General features: G+C 52.7%; 1 protein-coding gene across 4 annotated transcripts in view; it reads left to right on the top strand.

The window, feature by feature from the left end:
• The window catches only part of Kazn (kazrin, periplakin interacting protein), a 1,015,267-nt gene that overhangs the window by 627,304 nt on the left and 365,204 nt on the right, over positions 1 to 22,759 (top strand). For 3 of the 4 annotated variants that reach the window (XR_007109512.1, XM_047558680.1, XM_047558704.1), the window contains one exon: positions 16,050 to 16,290. Coding sequence is in view for 3 of the 4 variants with exons in the window: in XM_047558680.1 (XP_047414636.1) it covers positions 16,050 to 16,290 (241 nt within the window). In the remaining variant the exon portion in view is untranslated. Of the gene's footprint in view, positions 1 to 15,793; positions 15,927 to 16,049; positions 16,291 to 22,759 lie in introns of those variants that run through there. The other variant, XM_047558689.1, reaches the window with a different exon arrangement.

Here is a 22,759-nt window from a genome sequence, read left to right as displayed (position 1 = left end):
GCAGGCTCCCTGCCCTCCTAGGTGTGCCTCCGGAGTGGCCGGTGGGTGGACAGACAGTAGGACGGGCACCCACGAGTGCTCCCTGTGCACCAGCCACCGGCCGCCTTGGATCCAGTTCCCTGCATGGGGAGGTTTCCTGGGAGCCTCTAGGGACACCCCTGGAGGGGAGAGAGGAAGTCGGGACTGGGTGGAAGGCAAAGCCGGCAGGCAGCAGGCTCTGCCCGGGCCCAGAGGGGCTCTGGAACTGGGGTGGCCCTACAGAGTGGACACAGCAGGCCGGGCTTCTGTGTCCAAGTCACAGGCCTGCAGGCTGGTCCCTGGGTGGCCGCAGGCCCTGGGGCAGGTAAGCCCTGCTCTGGCCGCAGGGAAGGGGTGCAGCGCTAGCCTGTGGCGGCTCAGAGCTGAGTCTCCCCGCCTTGGTAGGTGTGCAGGGGCCCTGAGGAACAGAGCTGGGCAGCGCGGGGGTGTCCACTGTGGCTGAGCATCCCGCACGGGGCTTGCCTACGCCTCCTCGCCCGCTTCCTGGTGGAATGCACCAGAGCTTGGAGGAGCCAGGAGGCCGGCCCACCGCGGAGCAGCGGGCACTGTAGCTGGACTGAAGGTGGCCGTGTGCCTGGACACTGGACTGTGGCCCGGTGGCCGTGCCCGTCCCTGCCCAGCCTGTAGGTGCTGCTCATCAGCCCCTGAGCACATGGGCATGGACATTCATTGCCTTGGTCTCCCCAGGGTCCCTCCTGCTAAGTCACTCCCCCTCCTTTAGCGTGAGCTCCTCCCCACTCCTTGTCCCTCAGGTGGGCCACCAGCTGGAGTCCCTGGTGCCTCAGGGATGGAGGGCACAAACACCTAGCCAGTCCATCAAAGTGGCACTGTGGCAGTCTCAGGGTCAGGACTAGGGACAGGCCACGTCTTCCCTGGGAGCCACGGCTGAGCGGAGCTCTTCCTCTGAGGAAGCGAGAGCAGAGTGGGACCAGCCAGATGCTGCCGTGGCCATGTCACCTGGCCTCCTGTGCCTGGAGACGGGCCAGCTGCATGGAGGGGAATGAGCTCTGAGGGCTGCACAGAAAAGCGTGGGCAGGGGACCCATGGGCCTGCGCCTGCTCCCAAACCTCCTGGGACCAGAGCTAGACCCCTGGCGCGAGCCGGTGCTCAGCGGGTCTCTCATGGGCAAGCAGGGCTGTGGGTCACATTCTGTGCCCTGCCCCAGGCCCCACATTGACGTGCCCTAGAATCCGACTGCCTTTGGAAACAGGGTCTCCAAAGAGGTAATTAACTGAAGCGAGGTTGTCTGCTTGGCCCCTCGTCCAATCTGATTTACATGAAGAGGTGTCCTTTAAAGAAGAGATTGGGATGCAGACACACACAGGGGACAGCCGTGGGGGGGCACAGGGAAAGGCAGTCATCTGCGAGTCGAGGAGAGAGGGTCCGGGAGACACCAGCACCTTGACCTTGGACTTCCAAGGCTGGAACCGTCCAGCCTGCAATGTGCAGGGATGTCAGCCCTAGGAAAAAACACCTGCACCCTCGATGGTCATGGGGCTCCAGGACGCCCACAGGTAGCAGACCCCGCGGAGGCTCCAGGCCCGTCTGTGGAATGGCGCGGTGTTTGCACTTGACCTGCGCTCCCTCCCCTCAATCTGAAGTCATCCCTGGGTCACTCAGAGAACCTGTGACAGTGGACATACTATGTAAATGGTCGTTATACCGTATTATTTAGGGAATTCAAGTTTTGCTTTTGGAAACTAGAGTTTTGTGTTTTTAATCCCCAAATATGTTCAGTCTGCAGCTGTTTGAATCTGCAGATGTGGATCCTCAGATCGGGAACCCCAGGATACGGAGGGCCCCCGTGCAGGCAGGACCACGCCCGTCAAGGGCTGTTTCCATCACTGAGTCTTCCCGGGGGCCCCGCAGCCTCGGAATCTCCCTGCCTCAGAGCTGCGTCCCTCTTCCTCCTGTGGGTCTGCACGTGGGCCAGCCTGGTGTGCGTGCCTGGGCTTTACCCCAGCCTGTCCGTCTGGCTCAGGTCTGCTCCGGCTGAGCCCAGTGAGGTGGTGCCCTGGGTGCCCTTCCCAGGGAGGGACCCGGAGCAGGAGAGGCCCCTCCAGAAGGTGCCTCCAGGACCCTGCTTGCTGCGAGTTCATGCACCTTCCCGTAGCCGAGGAGGTCACCTGGCCAAGGCTCCGTCCACAGGGCAGGGAGAAGCACTGCCAAGTCAGAAGGCAAAGGCGAGACCGGAACAGCGTCAGCGTGAGGGGCTGATTCAACCCCAGAGGCAGAGGAATCAGGAAGGTGCCAAGTGACTCCTGAGGCAGCAGAACTTGCCAGCTCACCAGGCCACGTCAGCTCAGGTGTCAGATGGCCCTGTCCCGGAGGGCCGGTGGTCCTGGCGATCCATTACAGCAGAGTCAGCTGTCCCTGCCCCTTCTCAGAACCGCACGCGCCATCTCCAGGTGGTGACTCCGCGTGCAGAGACACCAGATCCTTCCTGGGAGATCAGAATCGATTTTAAACAGACACAACTGCTCCCTGGCCGGGCTGTCGGAAGGAGGGGGATATAAGCTAGAGGAAATGTTTCATTTCTTTTTGTTTTAAGTTGTTGAAATAACCAAAGGAGGTTTTTTAAGGTTTGATTACTGATTTCGGGAAGAATCGGTTGCCAAGTTTTCGATCATTTTCAAGAAAAAGAAGTGTAAGATCAAAGGGAGACTTGGTAGCAGAGATTCTCACCTTGTTTTGAGTTTGGGAGCTTTTTACAGCAGAAAGAGATCAGAAACAGAGTTAGTCTGATTTCGTGATGTGCCCCTCCAATGGAGAAATCAAGTGCCACAGTTTAATGCATTCAGTAAATATTTACTGAATATCCCCCATGGTCGTGAGATCGCCTAGAAAAATATAAACAAATCACAGTGATATTAAGCATCGCCGCTGTGTGGGGGCTGTGGGGTGAGTCCAGCTCTCCCTGGGTCTCAGTTTCTCATGTGTAAAGCAGACGTGTTTGATGAGGCATGAACTCTTAGGTCCCTTCCAGATCTAGAATTCCACACACAGGATGATATTCTTTTTTCATTTGCTGATAATTAAAATTAGAGGTGTGTATAAAGGGAAGTGAGGCTACAGAAGGCATAAAGATGAGGGTGGTTCCAGATTATTCCCAAAGGTAAAGCTAAGAATCCATGCTGGGGGCAGGGGTACAGGCCTGTTATCCCCGTGACTCAGGAGGCTGAGGCAGGAGATCCAAGTGGAGGCCAACCTCAATAACTTAGCAAGACCCTAAGCAACTTAGAGAGACCCTATCTCAAAATTTAAAAAAGAAATAAATAAAAAGGACTGGGGCTATAGCTCAGTGGATAAAGCTCCCCTGGGTTCTATCTCAAGTACCAAAATTTAAAAAAAGAAAGAATGAAAATTCCAGAAGCAGAACATTGATCACTGCATTCATGTCCATTGTTCTGCCTGCCTTTCCAGAGAAAGGTTCATTGTTCCAGTCCAACCTCAGGACAGGTATGTTCGGATCCTGTCTCAATCACACTTCAATCCCTTCAACAGCCCCCTCCTCCAGTTCAGGTAGAGGAAGATGAGACAGAGTAGTGGTGAAGAGGGTTCGCTGGCATCCTGTGGACCTGGGTCACCTTGCAAGTGGCATCTGACCACGGGCAGGTAAATCAACCTCCTGAGCCACGGTTTTCCAGTCTGGAAGATGGGATGACGCCAGTAGCGTCCACCTCTTGTCGCTGTGTTCTTACCACGGGGTCAGAGGGAGAACCCCCTAGAATCCTTGCACCCTTCTGAAAGCAGGTGTTGCCTCTACCAGCTCATTTCGCCTCTGCTTCGTCAAGAAAACTGAGAGAGAATTTACATCGTCACTGGGACTCAACGACTGTCTTCCTTTGGTGGTCTTCGGTAAAGGTGTCTGTAGATTAGTGAAAGCGTGTTCCTTTGAATTAAAACCATGATGATAAAGAGATCTTCAAACGACAGCCTCCTTCACTGCGGCACCCTAGGAGCTAAAAGGGTGGGACCCTTTGATGGTTCCCCAGGGAACTCGGGCCTGGAGCCAGGTCCACCTCTGCGCCTCGGAGCTTGGACCGGCCTACGTTCGCCTGCAGAAAAGAGCTGGCTTGTTTCTGATTTGCACTCAGTGCCCCGCGAGGGAGCTGAGGCCCAGACCGTCCAACTTCGGGGAGACGTTTACGTTCCCACTTGGGTTTGATGCCTCCGGCCGGTGACAACAACAGAACCTAGATCTGTCTTTCTTCTCTTCCCCGAAGCTGCCCGGGCGACGGGGCTCCCCACGCTTCCCCGGAGCTGCGAGGCTCTTTGCCTTGTCAGAGGCTCTGCCAGACTCCCTGGGGCCCTGCCTGGCTGGCGGGGGAGACTGCAGCTCTTTTTCCAGACAGTTCCATTGCTTGGATAGAGGACAGCTGTTTCAGAGCTGGAGAGAAGCATCCGGTGATGCAGGGGCCAGGTGTGGGGCTGAGCGGGTAGCAGAGGGGCAGTACCAGAGGGAGTCCCCGCCACCTGTTCCCCAGCGCCACCTGCCCCCTTGAAAGCCAAGCCTCCAGCCTGTTTGTCTCAAAAGCAAGAATTCTGACAGCTCGCTGCTCTTGGGCAAAGGGGTCAGAATGCTGTCTTGGAACCAGGGTGGCTGAGCATGTGACATAAGTGACATCTCTGGAAACGATGACAGCCCCTCTTGAACCCCACCTGCCTGCTACTGTGGCCTTGTGGTTCCAAGAACCAGTTACAAATTCTTTAAATCTCTGCGGCCTCAAATAAGGCAAGTAAATAAATAAAAGGGCGATGGATTGAGTCAAGTATGACAGGGTCACATGTTCCTAGCTAGAGACACATCAGCCCGGGTCTGCAGCTAATCCTGACTCTCGGGGCAGATGGCTTCAAGTTCAGTCCTTCGGGCAAACTGGATGGGACAGTCTTTGCCATTTGGCTAATAAATACTTTCCCCAGGCACTTCAGTGCCAGAAGAGTTTAGTATCCACACAAGGGGCAAAATCCAGGCAAGATTCCTGTTACTGCTGCTTCAAATTCTCGACAAAGGAGGGCACACGTTGCCAGACCCCTTTGTAATGAGTTTGGTGGGTGCTTAAGCTAATGTCTCCTGGGTGGTCTTGAGTGAGAGTCACATCGTTCTTTGTGGCCTTTCTGGGGAGAAGGCACTTTCCCCAGGGACGGTGTAGTTAACTCAGTGCACAGATTCATCCTAGGAATAGAAAGGAATGAGCTCAGAGGGAAGAAGCTGCTCATGGAAGCCAGGGGAGGTGCGGGGTAGGAGCAGCATGAGTAGAACTGAGCAGAAAACTTACCTGCAAAAGACATCGGTCACCTAGCTAAAGAAGTGAACGAGGAAGAGCAAGATGTGGCAGTAAACACACCCTGGAACGTCGCCTGCTTGGGAAATGGCTCCTTACCAAGTCTGATGTGCTTATGTCTAGAAATGCCCCCAGTTGCTTTCCCCACCCCCCATGGCTGCTGTATTAGCAGCGAGAAAAAAATAAATTACCCATTTAGGGTAGGTCTGTTAAGTATTTGAAGCCACTGGGGTACTATTTTGTGAGCCAAAAGAACTAATTTACCAAATGGGTCTCCAGGGCCTGGCAGAACAAATGCACCAGCCACAAAGGAGCAGCCCTCTCCCCTGCCCTCGCGCCCAGGAGCTCCTTTTGCAGAGAGCGAAGGGCACGGGGTTGGGGGTCGTGGAGGGCTCTTTGCAGCAGATTGCAGAGAGGAGACTGCGTTCATGCTTTAAAGGGGGAATCGGGAAAGAAAGAGAAGGTGGGACCCTACGCTGGGACTCGCCTGGATCTGAATGCGATTGTGCAAACCTTGAGCTGGGGAGTGTGAGCAGCCTCCTGCCCCTGCGTGTGCTCCTGAGGGTGACTTCGGTGTTGGGAGAATTCCACCCGAGCTGGTAGAAACCCGTGGACACGCACAGTGGCAGAGCATAATGGAAGCTGCCATGACAGCTCTGTGTCCCCACCGACGTCCTCGCAGGCGTCATCGCCATCTCTCTGTGCGACTGATGAGATCTATCGAGTTCTTTCTAGGTACCAGGCGCTCTGCCAGGCCTTCGTGGGCATTGCGTCATCAGATTCCTCAACCAATCTAGAGTCAGTAGTCATATTCCATCTTACTAATGAGCAGCCTCAGGCTCAGAGGAGTTAAATAACTCATCAGCGTCACAGAGCTTGTAAGAGGCAGGGCTGGGGCTTGAGCCTATGTCTAACTTACTCCAGAGCCTGTGTGTTGAAGCAGAGGAAGGATGTGGTGGTCACTGGTCCTTGTGATCACCACCGTTACCATTGTCCTACCCGCAGGCTGGAGGGACGTTTGGTCAGATGGGAGATTAAAACCGATCGAGTGTTCCAGTGGCTGGGAGACTAGACTCTAACCTTCACGGCTATGTAGGGAGAACCTCCCAGAGATAGCTCTGGAAAACAAAATGGCACCCGCCCCATGGAAATACCCAGGCAGAGGTGGGCGGGAAGATGCCACGTGTTGGCCGGTTCTTGAGAGGAGCAGTGATGGTCCCCTGCAGGTGCAGATATTCATCTCAGGGTTTTATATTTTGCTTGGCTCTTGCGATTTGTCACAGTCACCCACAGAGCCTGTGACTCAGCCCAGAGCCCAGGCCACCATGTGTGTTCTCGTACAAGCCCCACCCCACGCCCAACAAGAAACACATCAAGAAGCCGAACAACAGTCAGGAGGAAAGAAATTACCCTTCTATCAAGAAATAGACTCTTCAAGTATCTGTGCTTATGATGTGTTTAAGTCCGGGCTGGTATGTATGCTTAACATTTATCTCTTTCCTACAGAGGAGCGGTGGAATTAGAAGTGATTATTAAAGGACTGTTTGCAGATGGAAAATCTGCGGAAAGGCTGGGTTGGTTCGATACACACACACAGGGGCGCACCCGGCCAGCAGCCCCAGGGCTAGGTGAGAGATTGCTCGGAGGTCACGGAGGTCGACACACTAGTGACTCCACTGCACGTCCACACAGGTGTGTGTGCATGTGTCCGGCACCCGCGTACAGGTGGTCCCTGTCTCACTGCAGGCTGCTCCCGGAGCCTCAGAATCCTCTCCCTTGCTTCTTTGCCTCCTTCTTTCTTTTCTTCCCTTTGTTCCATAACTGTGGTTCTGGGGTGGCTGATGGGCTCTGTCCCTGTCCCCTGCTCCTCTTCCCACCCAGCCCCATCCTGGCTGCGCCTGTCTTGGAGATGCGCCTCCCTTTTCCCCAGAGCACAAGCTGAAACCACTCAGCCAAGGAAAACCGCGTGAATGTTCAAGAGCTACATCTCCTGGTGGGCCAGATTCACAAGTGACAATTTGAATAAAGACAGCCTCCATCGGCAGGAGGGAGGGGAAATCCCCAAGGACCCCCGGGTGGAGGGGACGGGGCAGCCGTGGGACAGACAGCAACCGGAAGAGAGAGAGCAGGGTGCCCTGCATGGTGTCCGGCAGGCCCAGTCGTGACGGGCGCCGTGCTGTGTGAGCCCCTGCCCTGGGTGCCTGCAGCTGGGTCTAGACTTCACCGTGCACCAGGCTCTCCCGGGCAGGCAGCGTGGTACAGACCTGGGTGCCCATCCTGGGCACCTCCAGGGCTTCTGGTCAGCCTGGGCTTCCGTGTCTTCTCCAGCGTCTCCTGGGGACTCCGTTCCAGAGGTCTTCATCCTGCCTTTGAGAGACACGGGAATGAGCCTGGAGTCCAGAGACGTGCCCAGAGCCTGGCAGAGGACACCCTTTGCAGGAAGTGGCCTTAACGTTGTAAGGGCTGGACCACACCTCAGGCCCCTCAGGCAGCCACATGCCGGCTCTGAGGAGTGTCGGGGTTCTCCGTTCCCCGCTGCTGGCCTCCATCCCAGGCTGGCTTCTCACGCAGCCCTCCCTTGTCCACCTGCCCCACCTGAGGATTCCTGGAGGCCGCTGGTCCATCACTCCACCCTGCAGGGGTGGGGTGGGGCGCTCCCTCCAGTTTTAGAGCCAGGCAGAAATGATGTCCCTAACATCATTCCCTAAGGGGGAACTGGGCTGCCTGTGGGGACATCCACGGAGTCCTGGTCCTCAGCGCGTAGGTCGGCTCAGCAAAGATGCGTCCAGTGCTGTGGGGTCAGAGGTGGAAGGACATGCAGGCGGCTTGTGAGGCTCAGAAGCCTCCGGTGAGACCTCCGCGGCTCAGTCCGCCAGACACAGAGTCCAGGACCGGCTCCACTCAATGGAGTTGTTTCGGGAATAAAATAAGAAGAGAGTCGTGAAAGTACCTGGCGAATTAGGTTGTGCCTGGAATTCCTGGGGAGGATGGATATGAGAAGGTTTTAATGAGAGAAGAGAGAGCACCGTGGATGCGGAGTCCTGGGCCTGGGGGAGAGGGACGTGCCCCGTCAGCCACTGGCTCTCTGGGGACGCATCAGGGAGCAACAGTCAGTGGGGACAAAGCCCCACCTTCCTGGGGCCCCCAGTCCAGCTGGTGGGTGCGTGTGGCGGGGGATGGTGCAGCTCTGGCTAGGACATTTTGTCGCATGCAATAGACATAATCAAATTAGCCTAAGTAAAGGGCATTTATTCTTGGAAACTCCATGAATCCAACACAAACAAAATCAGCAGAATTGCCTCAGGGACCTCAGTAACCAGAGCTTAAAGACCTTCACCCTGGTGAGCCAAACTCACAGTGATGTATCTTTTAAATCCTCCAGTGGATACAATATTACAAATTAGCACATAAATAAGTAAAACAATAAAATACTTGGGAATCAATCTAACAAAAGAGGTGAAAGACCTCTACAATGAAAACTGCAGAACACTAAAGAAAGAAATTGAGGAAGACCTTAGAAGATGGAAAGACCACCCATGTTCATGGATAGGCAGAATTAATATTGTCAAAATGGCCATACTACCAAATGCATTATACAGATTTAATGCAATTCCAATTAAAATCCCAAAGACATTCTTCATAGAACAGAAAAAGCAATCATGAAATTCATTTAGAGAAACAAAAAGCCCAGAATAGCCAAAGCAAGAAGAGTGAAGCAGGAGGCATCATAATAGCAGACCTTAAACTATACTACAGAGTCATCATAACAAAAACAGCATGGTATTGGTACCAAAACAGACCAATGGTATAAAATAGAAGACACACAGACAAACTCACATAAATTGTTACCTCATACTAGACAAAGATGTCAAAAACATACATTGGAGAAAAGGTAGCCTCTTCAACAAATGGTGCTGGGAAAACTGGAAATCCATATGCAGCAAAATGAAATTAAACCCCTATCTCTCATGCTGCACAAAACTCAACTCAAAGTGTATCAAGGATCTAGACATTAGACCAGAGACCCTGTGCCTAATTAAAAAAAAAAAAAAAAAGAGTAGGTCCAACTTCACCATGTCGGCTTAGGACCTGACTTCCTTAACAAGACTCTTAAAATTCAAGAAGTAAATTCAAGAACAAATAAAGGGGACAGATTCAAACTAAAACTAAAGAAACCATCAATAACGTGAAGAGAGAGCATACAGAGTGGGAAAAAACCTTTACCACATGCACCTCAGATAGAGCACTAATCTCCAGGATATATAAAGAACACAAAAAACTTAACACCAAAAAAACAAATAACCCAATCAACAAATGGGCTAAGGAACTGAACAGATACTTCACAGAAGAAGAAATACAATCAATCAACAAATATATGAAAGTGTTCAACATCTCTAGCAATTAGAGAAATGCAAATCAAAAGTACTATAAGATTTCATCTCACCCCAATCAGAATGGTGATTATCAAGAATACAAACAATAATAAATGTTGGCGGGGGGGAAGGGAAAAAATGGCAGAATGAATCAAACAACATTACCCTATGTAAATTTATGATTACACAAATGGTATGCCTTTACACCATGTACAGACAGAGAAACAACATGTATCCCATTTGTTTACAATAAAAAAAAATAAAAAATAAATAAAATAAATGTTGGCAAGGATGCGAGGAAAAGGTACACTCACACATTGCTGATGGGATTGCAAATTGGTGCAACTACTCTGGAAAGCAGAATGGAGATTCCACAGAAAACTTGGAACAGAAGCACTATTTGACCTAGCTATCCCACTTCTTGGTTTATACCCAAAGGACCTAAAATCATCATATTACAGTGACACAGTCACGTCAATATTTATAGCAACCCAACTCACAATGGCTAAACTATGGAACCAACCTAGATACCCTTCAACGAATGAAGGGATTTAAAAAATGTGTTTTATGGGATATTACTCAGCCTTAAAGAAGAATGAAATGATGGCATTGGCCAGAAAATGGATGGAGCTGGAGAATATCATGCTAAGTGAAATAAGCCAATCCCAAAGAACTAAAAGCTGAATTTTTTCTGGTATGCAGATGGAATTCACAATGGGTGGGTGGAGCTAGGGAAGAATAGAGTTACTTTAGATTAGGTAGAGGCGAATGAAGGGAGGGGAGGAGGCTTAGGGATGGGAAGGACAGTAGAGTGAATCAGACATTATTACCCTACATACCTATATAACTATGCTACCCGTGGGATTCTACATCATGTATAGCCAGAAAAATGAGAAATTATACCCCATTAAATATGATGCATCCAAGTGCATATTCTACTGTCATGTATAACTAATTTAAAATTTAAAAAATTTTTTTTAAAAACATTGCAACAAAAAAATAAACAGATCAATGGTGATCAATGCTATGAAATAGGTCAACGTGGAAAGTTGAAACTAAAGGATGAAAAGGAATCGCGTGCAGAGAGCTAGAAGAGAACCTTCCAGGCAAAGGCAAGAGAAAAAGCAAAGATGGAGAAAGACCCCAAAGTCAGAAAGAATGAAGGGCAAGAGCTTCGTGAGCAAGGGGCGTGGCCGAGAACCTGGTGGCCGCAGCATGCGCGGCTCTGGCCTCACCCCGCCCCTCTAATTAGGAAGAGCGGTGTGCCCGGGGGAAAGGGCGGGAAAGGGGCCCTTGCAAAGACCCTGGTTTCGCCCGGCCACCAGCTCCATTCCGAGCGCTCCTTCTCTGTCTGCAAACGAGGAAGGACCTCGCGCAGCCCAGCCGAGCCCGCGGCCTTCCAGCACCGAACAGCGCCGCTCCATTGCAGAGCAGGGCGGCTGCAGGTACTCCCTTTCCTGGGACAACTCTGACTGATGCCACCTGTCCCCGCTTCATTATCCCGGCATCTTTTTCAGTCTCAAAGGTCTTCCAGTTTGGACGGGAAGTTACAGGGTGGCTCTGTTTGTGGAGAAGCAAGGCGCACGTCCTGTCTGCCTGGATCCCTTATTAGGAATCTTCCTTTCTCCAAGCTGGAAGTGGGTTTGGTTTTGCAGATTTTACCAGAGGCCCAGGAAAGCCCTGTTGGGCACAGAGGCCGGTGACATAGCTGGCTTATGCCTCTCAGAAAGATCGGGCACTCGGCAAATACCGGCATAGGCTGGAGACTGCACCTGAGTCTTGGATGGCGTTTGGCTAGTCAAGAATGACAAGAGGTGACAGGGAGAAGGTGGCGGCAGGTTCCTAGGAAGCAGATCCATCTTTTCTGGCAGTTTTTGTCTGGGTTTGCTTTATGTTGCTGTAGCAGAATCTGCAGACTCAGTAATTTATCCTTTAAAAAAGAAATCCATTTCTCTTGGTTCCGGAGGCTGGTGGGGCCTTCCTGCCACATCATAACATGGTGAGGGTGTCACCCCGCCACTATCACCAGCATGGAGACCCCACCCCGCACCCCTTCTAACCCTGATTACCTCCCAAAGGGCTTTGGAGATTCACTCTCCAACACATGAGCTTTGGGGGACACGTTCAGATCACAGCGGTTCTTAGCATCAGCTTACTGGGGTGTGCGGAGGGGGCTAGTTCAGGAGCACGCAGAAAGGAGGACCTGAATTGGAACCCGGGCCCGTCCCGTTCTCGTAAAATGTGAGCCCCAAAGAGAGAACAGAGAGCTGGGGATGAAGGGAACCCTCTCCCCCGAAAGTTTATACGTGTCTCCAAAGAAATGGCTAGCAGGTAGGCGGGGGCTGGCAAACAGGGCACGAGGCGGGTGGGAGAGGACACGGGTGCTGGGAAGTCTGCACCCGAGGTCCCCTGGAGGAGCAGTATCCAAGCCCGGGGTAAGAAAGGTCGGCCGGTGATCACGGGGGTTTAAACCACATTGCCCTTAAAGGGCGACTGATCTCTGATTGTCTTTGTGTGGGGCAATTATAAGGAGACACATCAGAGGAAAGTCCCCCTTTCATGTTTAGGGGGGAACAAATCTTAACATGCATCAATAAAAAATATGGAAAAAAAGGTCAAAAAATAAAATTCTTTAAAATCCTACGAGGTACCCCAGGAGTTTCTAAAGCAAGTTTCTTGAAATCTCAGGGAGGAGAGAAGGGCCCAAGAAATGAATCTTTGCTTTCTCTTCTCCTTGTAAGATTTTTTTCTTTTTTTCGGTTTGGTTTGTTTTGACTTGAAGATGGGAGTGTGTGGGATTAATCTCACTGGAGAGGAAAATGAGTAACACTTGGTCAGTTTGTTTACAGCACAAACACAGTCCCTCCTGGGGGCCTGCCGAGGGCTGAGCAGGGCTGGGCAGGGCTGTGAGCGGGTGACGGCAAAGACCCACCCCTGGAGCCCACAGGAGGCTGGAGAGACACGGGGAGGCAGGGGCGGCCCTCCTGCTTCTGACGAGTGCACACCGAGGCACGAGAGTGCATGCACACGCAACACACGCGCAGACACTGCAGACAGAAGTGAGAGTCCACACACACACGCTCTCTGCAGAGAAGTGAGAGTCCACACACACACACACACACACTGCAGAGAAGTGAGAGTCCACACACACACACACACTCTACAGAGAAGTGAGAGTCCACACACACACACACACACTCTACAGAGAAGTGAGAGTCCACACACACACACACACACACGCTCTCTGCAGAGAAGTGAGAGTCCACACACACACACACACACACTGCAGAGAAGTGAGAGTCCACACACACACACACACTCTACAGAGAAGTGAGAGTCCACACACACACACACACACTGCAGAGAAGTGAGAGTCCACACACACACACACACACACACGCTCTCTGCAGAGAAGTGAGAGTCCACACACACACACACACATACTGCAGAGAAGTGAGAGTCCACACACACACACACACACACACTCTACAGAGAAGTGAGAGTCCACACACACACACACACACACTGCAGAGAAGTGAGAGTCCACACACACACACACACACACACACTGCAGAGAAGTGAGAGTCCACACGCACACACTCTGCAGACAGAAGTGAGAGTGCACGCACACACACATATGCACACAACACACAGACTCTGCCCGTGGGAATGCATGCACACATACACTCTGCAGACAGGTGTGAGAGTGCTCACTCTCTCTCTCTCTCTCTCTCTCTCTCTCTCTGCAGCTAGAGCTGCTCTTGCTTTCTCAGTTCCCCTCTCAGGAACACCCCCTGGTATTTGCATATACGCTGACTTTGTTATTGAATTGAAATTCACATAACATGGAATCAACCACTTTAATGTGGACCTTTTGTTGGCATTTAGTACATTCATGGTATTGTGTGACCATCACCCCTTGTCTAGTTCCAAAACATTTCCGCCACCCTGGAAGAACCTACAAAGCAGTTAGTCATGTATTCATAGGTTATTAATGAGTTAACAATGTATTAAGAGTCTATTAAGTAATTAATAATGTATTAATAACCCACTTTTCTCCCCTAACCCTCAAGCCTCTGGAAGACACCAACCTCTTCTCTGTCTCCATGGATTTGCCCATTCTGGGTATTTCACATCAATGAAATCAGATGATAAGTGACATTTGTGTTACGCTTGTTTCACCTAACAATGTTCTCAAGTTCCATTCACATCCTGGCATGCATCAGTACTTCAGAGCTTTTCATGGCTGAATAATATTCCATAAGTATAAAACATAATAGTTGATTGATGGTCATTTGGGTTATTTCTACCTTCTGGCTACAGTGAATAGTGCTGCTATGAGCATTCATGTAATTCCTAAAATTCCTGACAGTTTTGTCTGGATATCTGTTTCAACATACCTTGGAGCATATTTGCTAGGTCATACGTCATTCCATGCTTAACTTTTTGGAGAACCATAGAACGTTTTCCCCAGGGGCCGCGCCATGACATCCCCCCTTTGAAGACCCACAGAGTGCTGTGGTCTTGATGCTCCCCGCAACCCAAAGGCCTTCGAGGATTTGAACCCTGGTTTACAGCTACACTAAGCACTTCTGGGTGCCTTGGTTGGTACATTTAGTCAGAACTTGTGCTAAGGAGGCAAAGGTTGGTCAGCTGCTCAGTTCCCTCACTGACCAGTTAACCTAGCAGGGTGGACAATGGAAAATGGTGCCCCTGCTGCTCCACCATCTCATACTGTTCCGCCCTCTTGCAAAAGGCCGCTGGTGGCCATGGGGATGTGGGGCAAGAGTGATTTTAGGATTCCACATTAAAGGAATGAAAAGTTCTAGCACTCAAGGTCTACTGAAGGCACAGTGGAACTGGAATCAGATGGTCACTTGCTTCATTTACCTGATTTCTGTGGGCCCCTTAAGTGAATTGCTTCCTCCTGCCCAGAGCCTCAGTTTCCTCATCTCTAAAAGGAGAACAATAATTCTCAGTCCAAAGAGATAACGATTGCGTAAAAAAAGCACTTTCATTCATTTTCTGGGTTGGTTCTTAGAGGTTTTCAGTAAATGCCATTGAATCTGTAGGGTGGGTACCTGGCCCTATGCACGAGCCCCCCATTGGTTTCTGCAAAATGCTCTTGGTCCCAGGTTGGCTGAGCAGGAAGGGTGGCGCACCGGTGTCCAGGGGGTTGCACTGGCTGTTTTAAGTTGTCCTATTTGCAGGGATTGAAGCTTGCTATGGTAACAAAGTCTGGTGGCTGGAATCCAGGGCCCCAGTGAAAAAATGCGAAGCCTGCGCTCTGGGAGAGCCAGAGGCGCAGGGAGGGGCTCTTCAGCGATAAGCTTACCTCGGTTCTTCAGTCGCCACGAAGAGGCAGGGGTAAACTGAGGCGGCAGGGCGCCCCACTCCTCCGCACAGGAGCAAGGGGAGCAGCCCCAGGGACGCCCTCCGGTCCTCTCCTGTCCTCACCTCTCTCCCCGCCAGTTCCTAGCCAGCTAAGCCCTGGACCTGGCTGGAGCGGCACCTCCACCTGGGGCACACAGCCGGGTGGGGGCTGTGGACAGGCTGCGCTCCTGCTGGGGTTGACAGCGCAGGTCCGGGGCGGCGTGGGGGCGGCGGCGAGAGGCCCCCGGGCCACCCGCTCCGCTGCCCGCAAAGCCAGAACTCCGCTGCGGAGCTGGCGCGAGCCGCCGCCGCCCTCCGAGCCGCAGCCAGCTCCCCGCCAGGGCCCCTCTTCCGCGCGCCCCTCTCGCCCGAGCACCCAGCGCTTCCCAAGCCCCAGCCGGGCGCGGGGCAGTCGGCCGCGGGGCGGGGCTGCCCACCGCCGCGGGGAGGGGACCCCGCGCCGGCCGCGGCGCGGGCGCCCCCACTCGCTCCCAGGGCGCCGCCTGGCCCGCTCGCGGGCGCGGCCCCCCGCCCCCACCCCCGGGGGGTGTGTCCCCGAGGCGGGGGGCGCCGAGGGCCGAGCGCGGCCCCGGCCGCGGCCCTGGCCCCCTCCCGAGCGGGCGGCGAATGGTAGGCTCCGGCCGGAGAGTGCCTGGCGGCGCGCGGTGTCCTCTGCGCGCGGCTCCCGGCGCCCGCCCGCCCGCCCGCCCGCCGGGGTCTCGGCGATCGCTGCTCCTCCTCCTGCTTCTCCTCCTCCTCTTTCTCCTCCTCCTCCTCCCCCCGCCGCCTCGCCACTGCCGCGGCTCGAGCTGGAGGCGCCGCTGTCATTCCTGCGCCGGAGGAGCCGGCGCTGCCGGTGCCTGGGGGTCGGGGCGCGGGGGAGCCGGGCCGCGGGGGACCCAACAGGTAGAGCCAGGGGTGCCCGGCCGCGCGCCCCCCCGCGCATCATGCAGCTCTTTGTCACCTCTCTCACCCCCAGGCCAAAATCCTGAGCATGATGGAAGACAATAAGCAGCTCGCGCTCCGCATCGATGGGGCGGTCCAGTCGGCCAGCCAGGAGGTGACCAACCTGCGAGCCGAACTCACGGCCACCAACCGGAGACTGGCGGAACTGAGCGGCGGCGGCGGCCCCGGCCCGGGCCCAGCGGCCGCGGCCAGCGCCTCAGCAGCGGCGGACTCGGCGGCGGCGAACATGGAGAACCACCAGCTCGGCGCGCAAGGTAGGGATCGCCCCGGCGCCCGGGCGGAGGCGAGGCCAGCGAGCACGCGGGCCGGAGGTGGCCAGGGACTCGGCGCCCCGCATGCCCGGGGCGAAATCGCTTTGCATTGTGGCTCGTAACCCTTTCCGCCCGGCGGTGGTCACTGCCGCTCCTGAGCTGGTAGTTGCAGGCGGCTGTCATTAACGAAAACCCCTGCGCAGTGTGCACGGGGGTCACTCGGTCACACCGGCCCGGCCTGAGCGAGGCACAGCCGGCAGGTCCCTTCCGGCAGCGGAGTGCCTTGTTGGCACACGGCCCCCGGCTCCCCAGCTCCGTTGCAAACTTTTCACGCCCCCACCCTCGCGGCAGGGGTGAATGCCTTAGTTCCCCCCAGCTCCCAAGGCCCCTTCCTTTGGAATGACTCCCAGAGGGAGCCGGGGCTCTGCCGCCTTGTTCAGGCTGGGGGATTGGACTGGTGTGCACTTTTCTCCACGGATGCCAAATCCCTTGTCTCAATTGCATCTGGACTTTATTTTCTCCCCATTTGCGATCGCGCAGGCAGTGGAATATATCAAGGAACGGTAGATGCTTTGCTCTGCGGGGAGTTTAAATTTCCAGCAAGTCCACACACCGAGAGCACTTCCCAGGGGAAAAGCCAGACCTCGGTGGTTGAGTGATGGACCCTTGGGGAAGCCCAGGCTGCCATGGTCGGTTGCAGGGAGCCCCTGTCTGAAAGGACTCCGTAGTTTAGAAGAAGGGGAGAGAGACAGCTGGTCTGTGTTGACATTGACAGAGATGAGGCTCTGAAACCCCCTGCAGGGGTTAAAGGTGATGGAGGCCTCCCTGAAATGTGCTGTTTGGTTTCTGTGAATTGGAAAGTAAAAAGGTAAGCAGGTAAGCCTGCTCAGGGCCCCCAGCCCCCCAAATGCCCTTTAAGAAACTGGTTAGGAACCATCATTTGAATTGTAAACAAAACAGCTGAAATTCAGAACAGGACAGAAAAGAAATCTCCAGTCCATGAGGGCCACTTACATAAATATGTCACTTGATGGAGTACAGGGTAGCGATTGCTCAGAGGCTCCAAATGATTGTCTGGCTCTGTTATTTCAACAGCTTCTCCTAAGTGTGGAGAGAGGGTCTGTTTTCACGTGGATGCCTTCTCGCCACCCGTCAGCCCCTCTCTCACCTTCCTGAGATGGTGGTATGCTTTGTGAAGCGGACGCGGAGGCCGAACACGGGTGGTTGTGTGGAAGTCTAAGTCAGATCTTAACTTGGTACTTCAGGAGCCTGTTAGAAGTGTTTAAGAATTGGAGAATAATTTGGTAACAAAGTAGCCATGACGTCATGGTGGGAAGATGTGTGGTCCTAGGTCTCCCTGCATGGTTTTCAAGGTTGGTGTCTGGTGGTTCTTGTCACTTATCCCTCCTTATGTCATTGTGTGTAGAAGAATGTTCTCCACTGGGACCTGACAAAAAATGGGAGAGGCGGACTGTAAGAGAATACTTTACTTTTTATAAGGGACTCTTCTATCATTAAAGAAATAGCTAAGAGTCAAAAGCAGTAGCAAGGGACACCAAACAATGCTGGTTAATTCCCCACTGTTTCTCCGGTTCTCAGCCAAGGAAAAGTTAAGTGGCTTTTTATCTGGGGACTGGATTGAGCTGCAGACTGGGCATGCTGAGAAAGGCGCGCACATACCCGCAGCCCCCGCGCCTGGACATAGCCACACTGGCTGCTGGTTAAAGTGCTGTGGTGGAGCAACGGGGGATTGTTTCCTTTTTCTTGTTTCCTACAAAAATGCACCAGCTGTGGAAATGGAAATAGCTTTTGGATCTCTTGATACCTTTAAAAACACACAAGCCCAGCCGCTCCCTCCCACCCTTGGGGACACCCTGCCTGTGTCAGTGGCTGGAAGAGGAGGGAGGGTTTCCATCGCTCATCTTTCTCCCGTTGGTATTTCTCAAAACCTTTACCTGGGGTACTGAGTGGTTTCATAATGATAAAGAAAATACAGTGTTAAAGGTCGGCGCTCAACTCAACTGTTGGCCACAGATCCACTTAAAATGATATGAATTTATACCCATGTGAGGGTTGAATGGAAAACAAGCCCCTTGCCAATCCAAAGAGGCATCAGGTACTTATCTGGAGCAACAGTGCCCCAGAATTCCATAGTTTTTACCTTATTTTGGCTTTCTGAGGTTTTTGGTTTTGTTTGTTTTGATCTCCTGGCCTTGGGCGGCGTTCTCCTAGCGCAGTATCTTCAGCAGAGTTGCTCTGGTCATTTCTTTTGCTTTGGCTTTTATTTTCCTGAGGGAAAGAGTTGCATTCTTACAAGTTAATTTTCAAGTGTGGTTGATCACCTTCCTGTGCTTCCAGAGAGACTCACAGAAGCCCGGCGACTTGCTCTCTGGGCCGCTCTTCCCAGTTAGAGTTGGTCTTGTGTTTTCGTTGTGTCTGTGTTGGTACCCTTGGGTGGGCCAGGCCCTAAGAGTATTTGGTGCTATCGAGTTATCACTTCTCAAATCAAGGTTTTGAACGAAATGAGAATCTTTCAACATGCGACGATTTAAGTCACCTTTTAACTAAAGCGCATTATGCACCTATTAAATGCACGTTAATGTACCTTTAATAATATTAGCAGAAATGGTTCAGGGAAAGAGTCACCTTTGGCCTTTGAATTTTTTGTTGCTGTTTAAAAAAATTCTTTTTGGAATGAGTCAAGCCCTCTCATCAACCCATCGGTGCATGTTTTGTTCCGGTGGTGACAACTGGTGTCGCCTTGCGATAGAGAAAACTTGGTTTTTCCTAGAGGGTTAATGCAGCGTGTCTTTTAAACAAAATATTAACTTGGTTGGTACCCTCTGCGAGCTGGCATGGTTGCTATGTAACAGAATCTAGAAAGTGAGCTGCTGAAAATCTGGGCTTTCGGCACTTCGCAGGATCTTCTTTCGGAATCTGTGTTGAAAGAACGCCTGGCAGCCGGCCCATCTTCCCTCTCCCTGCCGCAACCGGGTTGGATAATCCCTAATGAGGACGCTGGCATACAGCACCGAGGGCATCCGTGCGGGGTGGCACATTTCACAGCTCCGGAGGCCACCTCTTGGGTTGGAGGGGTCACAATTGCTTTTGACAGGTGGACAGAAGGAGGCTTGGAAAAAACAGCCCAGCGTTTGTTCCAATTCATCTTGTCGTCGGTAGCCAGAGAAAGGATTTGTTTAAAGTCACATTTCTAAGCTGTTTTCCTTAGCGGAACATCCCTGGGAAAATGTGTTTAAAATGCTTGCTGTTCTTTGAGGAGGAAACAGAGTTTGTTTCTTTGAAAATGTTTTATCTGATGAATGACTAATATTAGATTCAATTGGTTGCTTTGCTATGCATAGAATAAAGCAATTAAGCACCAGTGCACCCCATTCAGATAGGTATTAACTGTATATAACGTAAATGCTTCTGCCCCATAGGATGTATGCCTGCTGCCATTAATTTATTGTTTTCTAAAGGAAATTATGGAATTGATACAGCAGGTGAAGGCCCTGAGAACCTTTCTCTGTCACGGAAGCTTTCCTGTCCACTGCGCATGCTCAGAAGGGGAGGGGGAGAGGGTTATTTTTTCGATACCTTTGTACATTTCCCTAACTCTGTGCAGATTTTATTTTTCTCCCCGGATGTTAAAATAGGCTATCACTTAAGGTCTGGCTGCTCTTATCTACCAGTACAATGCTGGTGACTCTGGTTGAAGTACAAATTACCTCTGGAGTGAACTGCGCGTGTGAGAAGCCGGCTGAGATGCTGGACACTGGTACTCTGCAAAAGAAGTTCTGTCCTTCTGTCCCCTTCCCAACTCATCCTGTCTCTACTCTTGTTTTCCCAGTTTTTCTTTGAACAGAAGAATTTTCAGATGCAGAGAGGGTGGGACAGAACATAGCAGAGTCTCGGGGGCCCCCTGTCCTGTGACGCAGCCTCTCAGAGGTGACGCAGCCTCTCGGAGGCACCCGTCACTGTTGTCCAGGAGGGCAGTGGGCTGCAGGACAGCCTCTTCTTAATCTGGCCGACTGTCGTGAGCGAGGGTTTCAAAGTTCTTCCTGAAAAGTACGTGCGTGGACACAAAGATTACTTACAGATCAGTACAGTGTGGTTGAAATTAGTTATTGATTGGCTATTATTTACTATCTTTCCAATGTCTACGGAAAATGCCTTTGGAGGATCCCTTAAGTGAAGTTTCTGGTTCTGGTTACTTTCATGCTTCCGGCATTTATTTTGTGATTTTCCGCGGTTTTCCAGAACTTCATTGCTGTTCCCCAGAAGTCTTAGCCACTCAGGTTTTTTTAATGGCTTAGTTGCATATCGTCCCAAAGGAAGTCTCTATTCCTCTACCCCCAGCCCCCCAAGACCTTTGGCACTTTTTCAGAGTCCTGGAGGTTTGGATTTGTGACTTCCTGGATGCCAGCAAGTTGGTGGCACCTGGGCTTGGTAGGTGGGAGCTGCTCACTGGAACTCTGCCTGTCTACCCTGAAAGTCATGTGGACCCTGGGCGGCCAAGCTTGGGGTCTTAGCCACATTGACTGCAGTTCGTGTGTGTGTGCGCGCGCGCGTGCACACGTGTCCATCTGTGTAAATATTTATCCCTGGATTATATAGATAAGGAAAGTGAGATCAATGTGAATTCTTTTCAGACCCTGGCCAGGATTAGTCTGTGTGAACATCAGTCCATGGCTTCACACCCTCCCCTGGACACCGGGCAAGAAGAGAACATTTCTGCCTGTTGAGCCCAGAAAATGGGTTTTTAAGCCATCTTGCAAATGTAAATTAGCCCATATTGTGTGGGCTGAACATCAGGACAGACGACACTTGGGGTGATGGGGTGCCACCAACAGTGGTCTCCGTGTCCTGAAATGCATTCACTGAAGAAAAGACAGCTTTCCCACACTGGCAAGTCATAGCTGTCCGATGATCCATAGCAGCCAAGAGCCCTGGGGTCCCGCGCCGCCATCTTCAAGACGCCCAGCCAGGCCCATCTCTCCCACGGAGAAGGTGGCAGGAGACCAGGACAGGACAGCTTCCTGTCCTGCGAGGCTGACAAGACCTGAACATTCTCGTGTGTCTGATGCAGCCTCAGATCCGAGTGGCAGGTCAGGCCGTGCCCTGTGGCCCTCCCTCCTGGAATCCTGAGCTGCCGCAAACATGAAAGAAGCCCAACATGGTTTCAGTGAGTTTGGCGAGAACAACTGTTTGAGCCGGTTGCTTCTGCATGGTGGGAAATCGCTGCTTCTAAATGTATTCTGGTGTCTTTGTGGACGAGGCTGTGCCAGGCCTCTGGGTCAGACTTCTGAAAGGCCCGCCACCCCTTCGCTTCCTGACGAATGGGGGTCCTCACGCTGGAGCTCGGAATGGGCAGTTCTGCAAGCCCGGCGCCCCCAGCCCCTGCTCCCCTTCTGTGACAGAGCAGGCTGGAGGTGGAGAGAGGTGGGGAGAGGAGGCGCCCGCTCAGCTGCCACCTCCCTGCCCTCCGTCCGAGCAGGTGCTCAGGAGCTCCGTGGGAGGAGGGCAGGCCCTCCGGTCCCAATGGAAGCTCAGCTCTATGGGTCACGCGAAGCGCTCCGAGTCACTAAGAGCAAAGCGCCCTTGGACAGGAAGCGGCCCGAGCTAACATCTGCACCCATCTCCTGCACTTGGCTGTGTTCTCCAGCTCACCTCCCGGGGCCCACGGGACCCTGGGTGTTCCCAGCCATCTCGAAACACACCGTTTCCCCTTCCAGTCAAGGCAAATCGGCTCACTTCAATGCTTCCGTCAAACATTTCAATGAGAAATAAGAAGCACCTACCACATCCCGAGTACTGTAGCAAGTGTGTAAGGGACATTAGCACATCCAGGGCCGGGGGGGTGACAGCTCTGAGCTTCAGTTTTCAAAAGAGGGAAGTGGGTCTCAGAGAGGTGAGGTCCCTTGCCTGTGACAGCAATGACCACCGTGGGGATGGTAGCAGCAAAAGTTGACGTGGTGCTTCCCCTGGGCCAGGTACTGTGCTGAGTGCTTTTCTGTGACTCATCAGGCAGGTACCATTCACATGCCCATTTCACATGTGAGAAAACTGAGGCGCGGAGATGATGCCGAAGAGCATACGGCCTTCATGTGACAGTGCTCTTACTCTTGCCACTTGGGCACCCAGGGTCACTCTGCCGCCACATAATTGGAGCCAGGAATTCAAACCCACCAGGTCTCTCTGCTGTTTAAACCCGCGTGTGCATCCCAGCCTGGTCTCCCAAGTCAGGAATGCCCTTGGGTTTGTACCTTTAGGAGTGCCTGGAGCTCCCTGCTCACCGCGCTCCCGCCGCATGTCTCCCCAGATGGGTGGTGTTTTCTGGACCCTGGTGTAAAGTGTAGGAGAAGCCACACCTCCTGCCTAGGCACAGGGTGGGATGAGGAGGAGGTGGCTTGGTCCTGTTCACAGGTTACTCGCCCCAGAGTCACTTGTCACCAATGAAAGCACTCATTTT

This window comes from Sciurus carolinensis, chromosome 1 (assembly GCF_902686445.1).
Source record: "Sciurus carolinensis chromosome 1, mSciCar1.2, whole genome shotgun sequence".
In the NCBI taxonomy this organism is placed as follows: domain Eukaryota; kingdom Metazoa; phylum Chordata; class Mammalia; order Rodentia; family Sciuridae; genus Sciurus; species Sciurus carolinensis.
The sequence above is the reverse complement of the archived record's forward strand: the minus strand, read 5'-3'. Positions and strand labels throughout refer to the sequence as shown.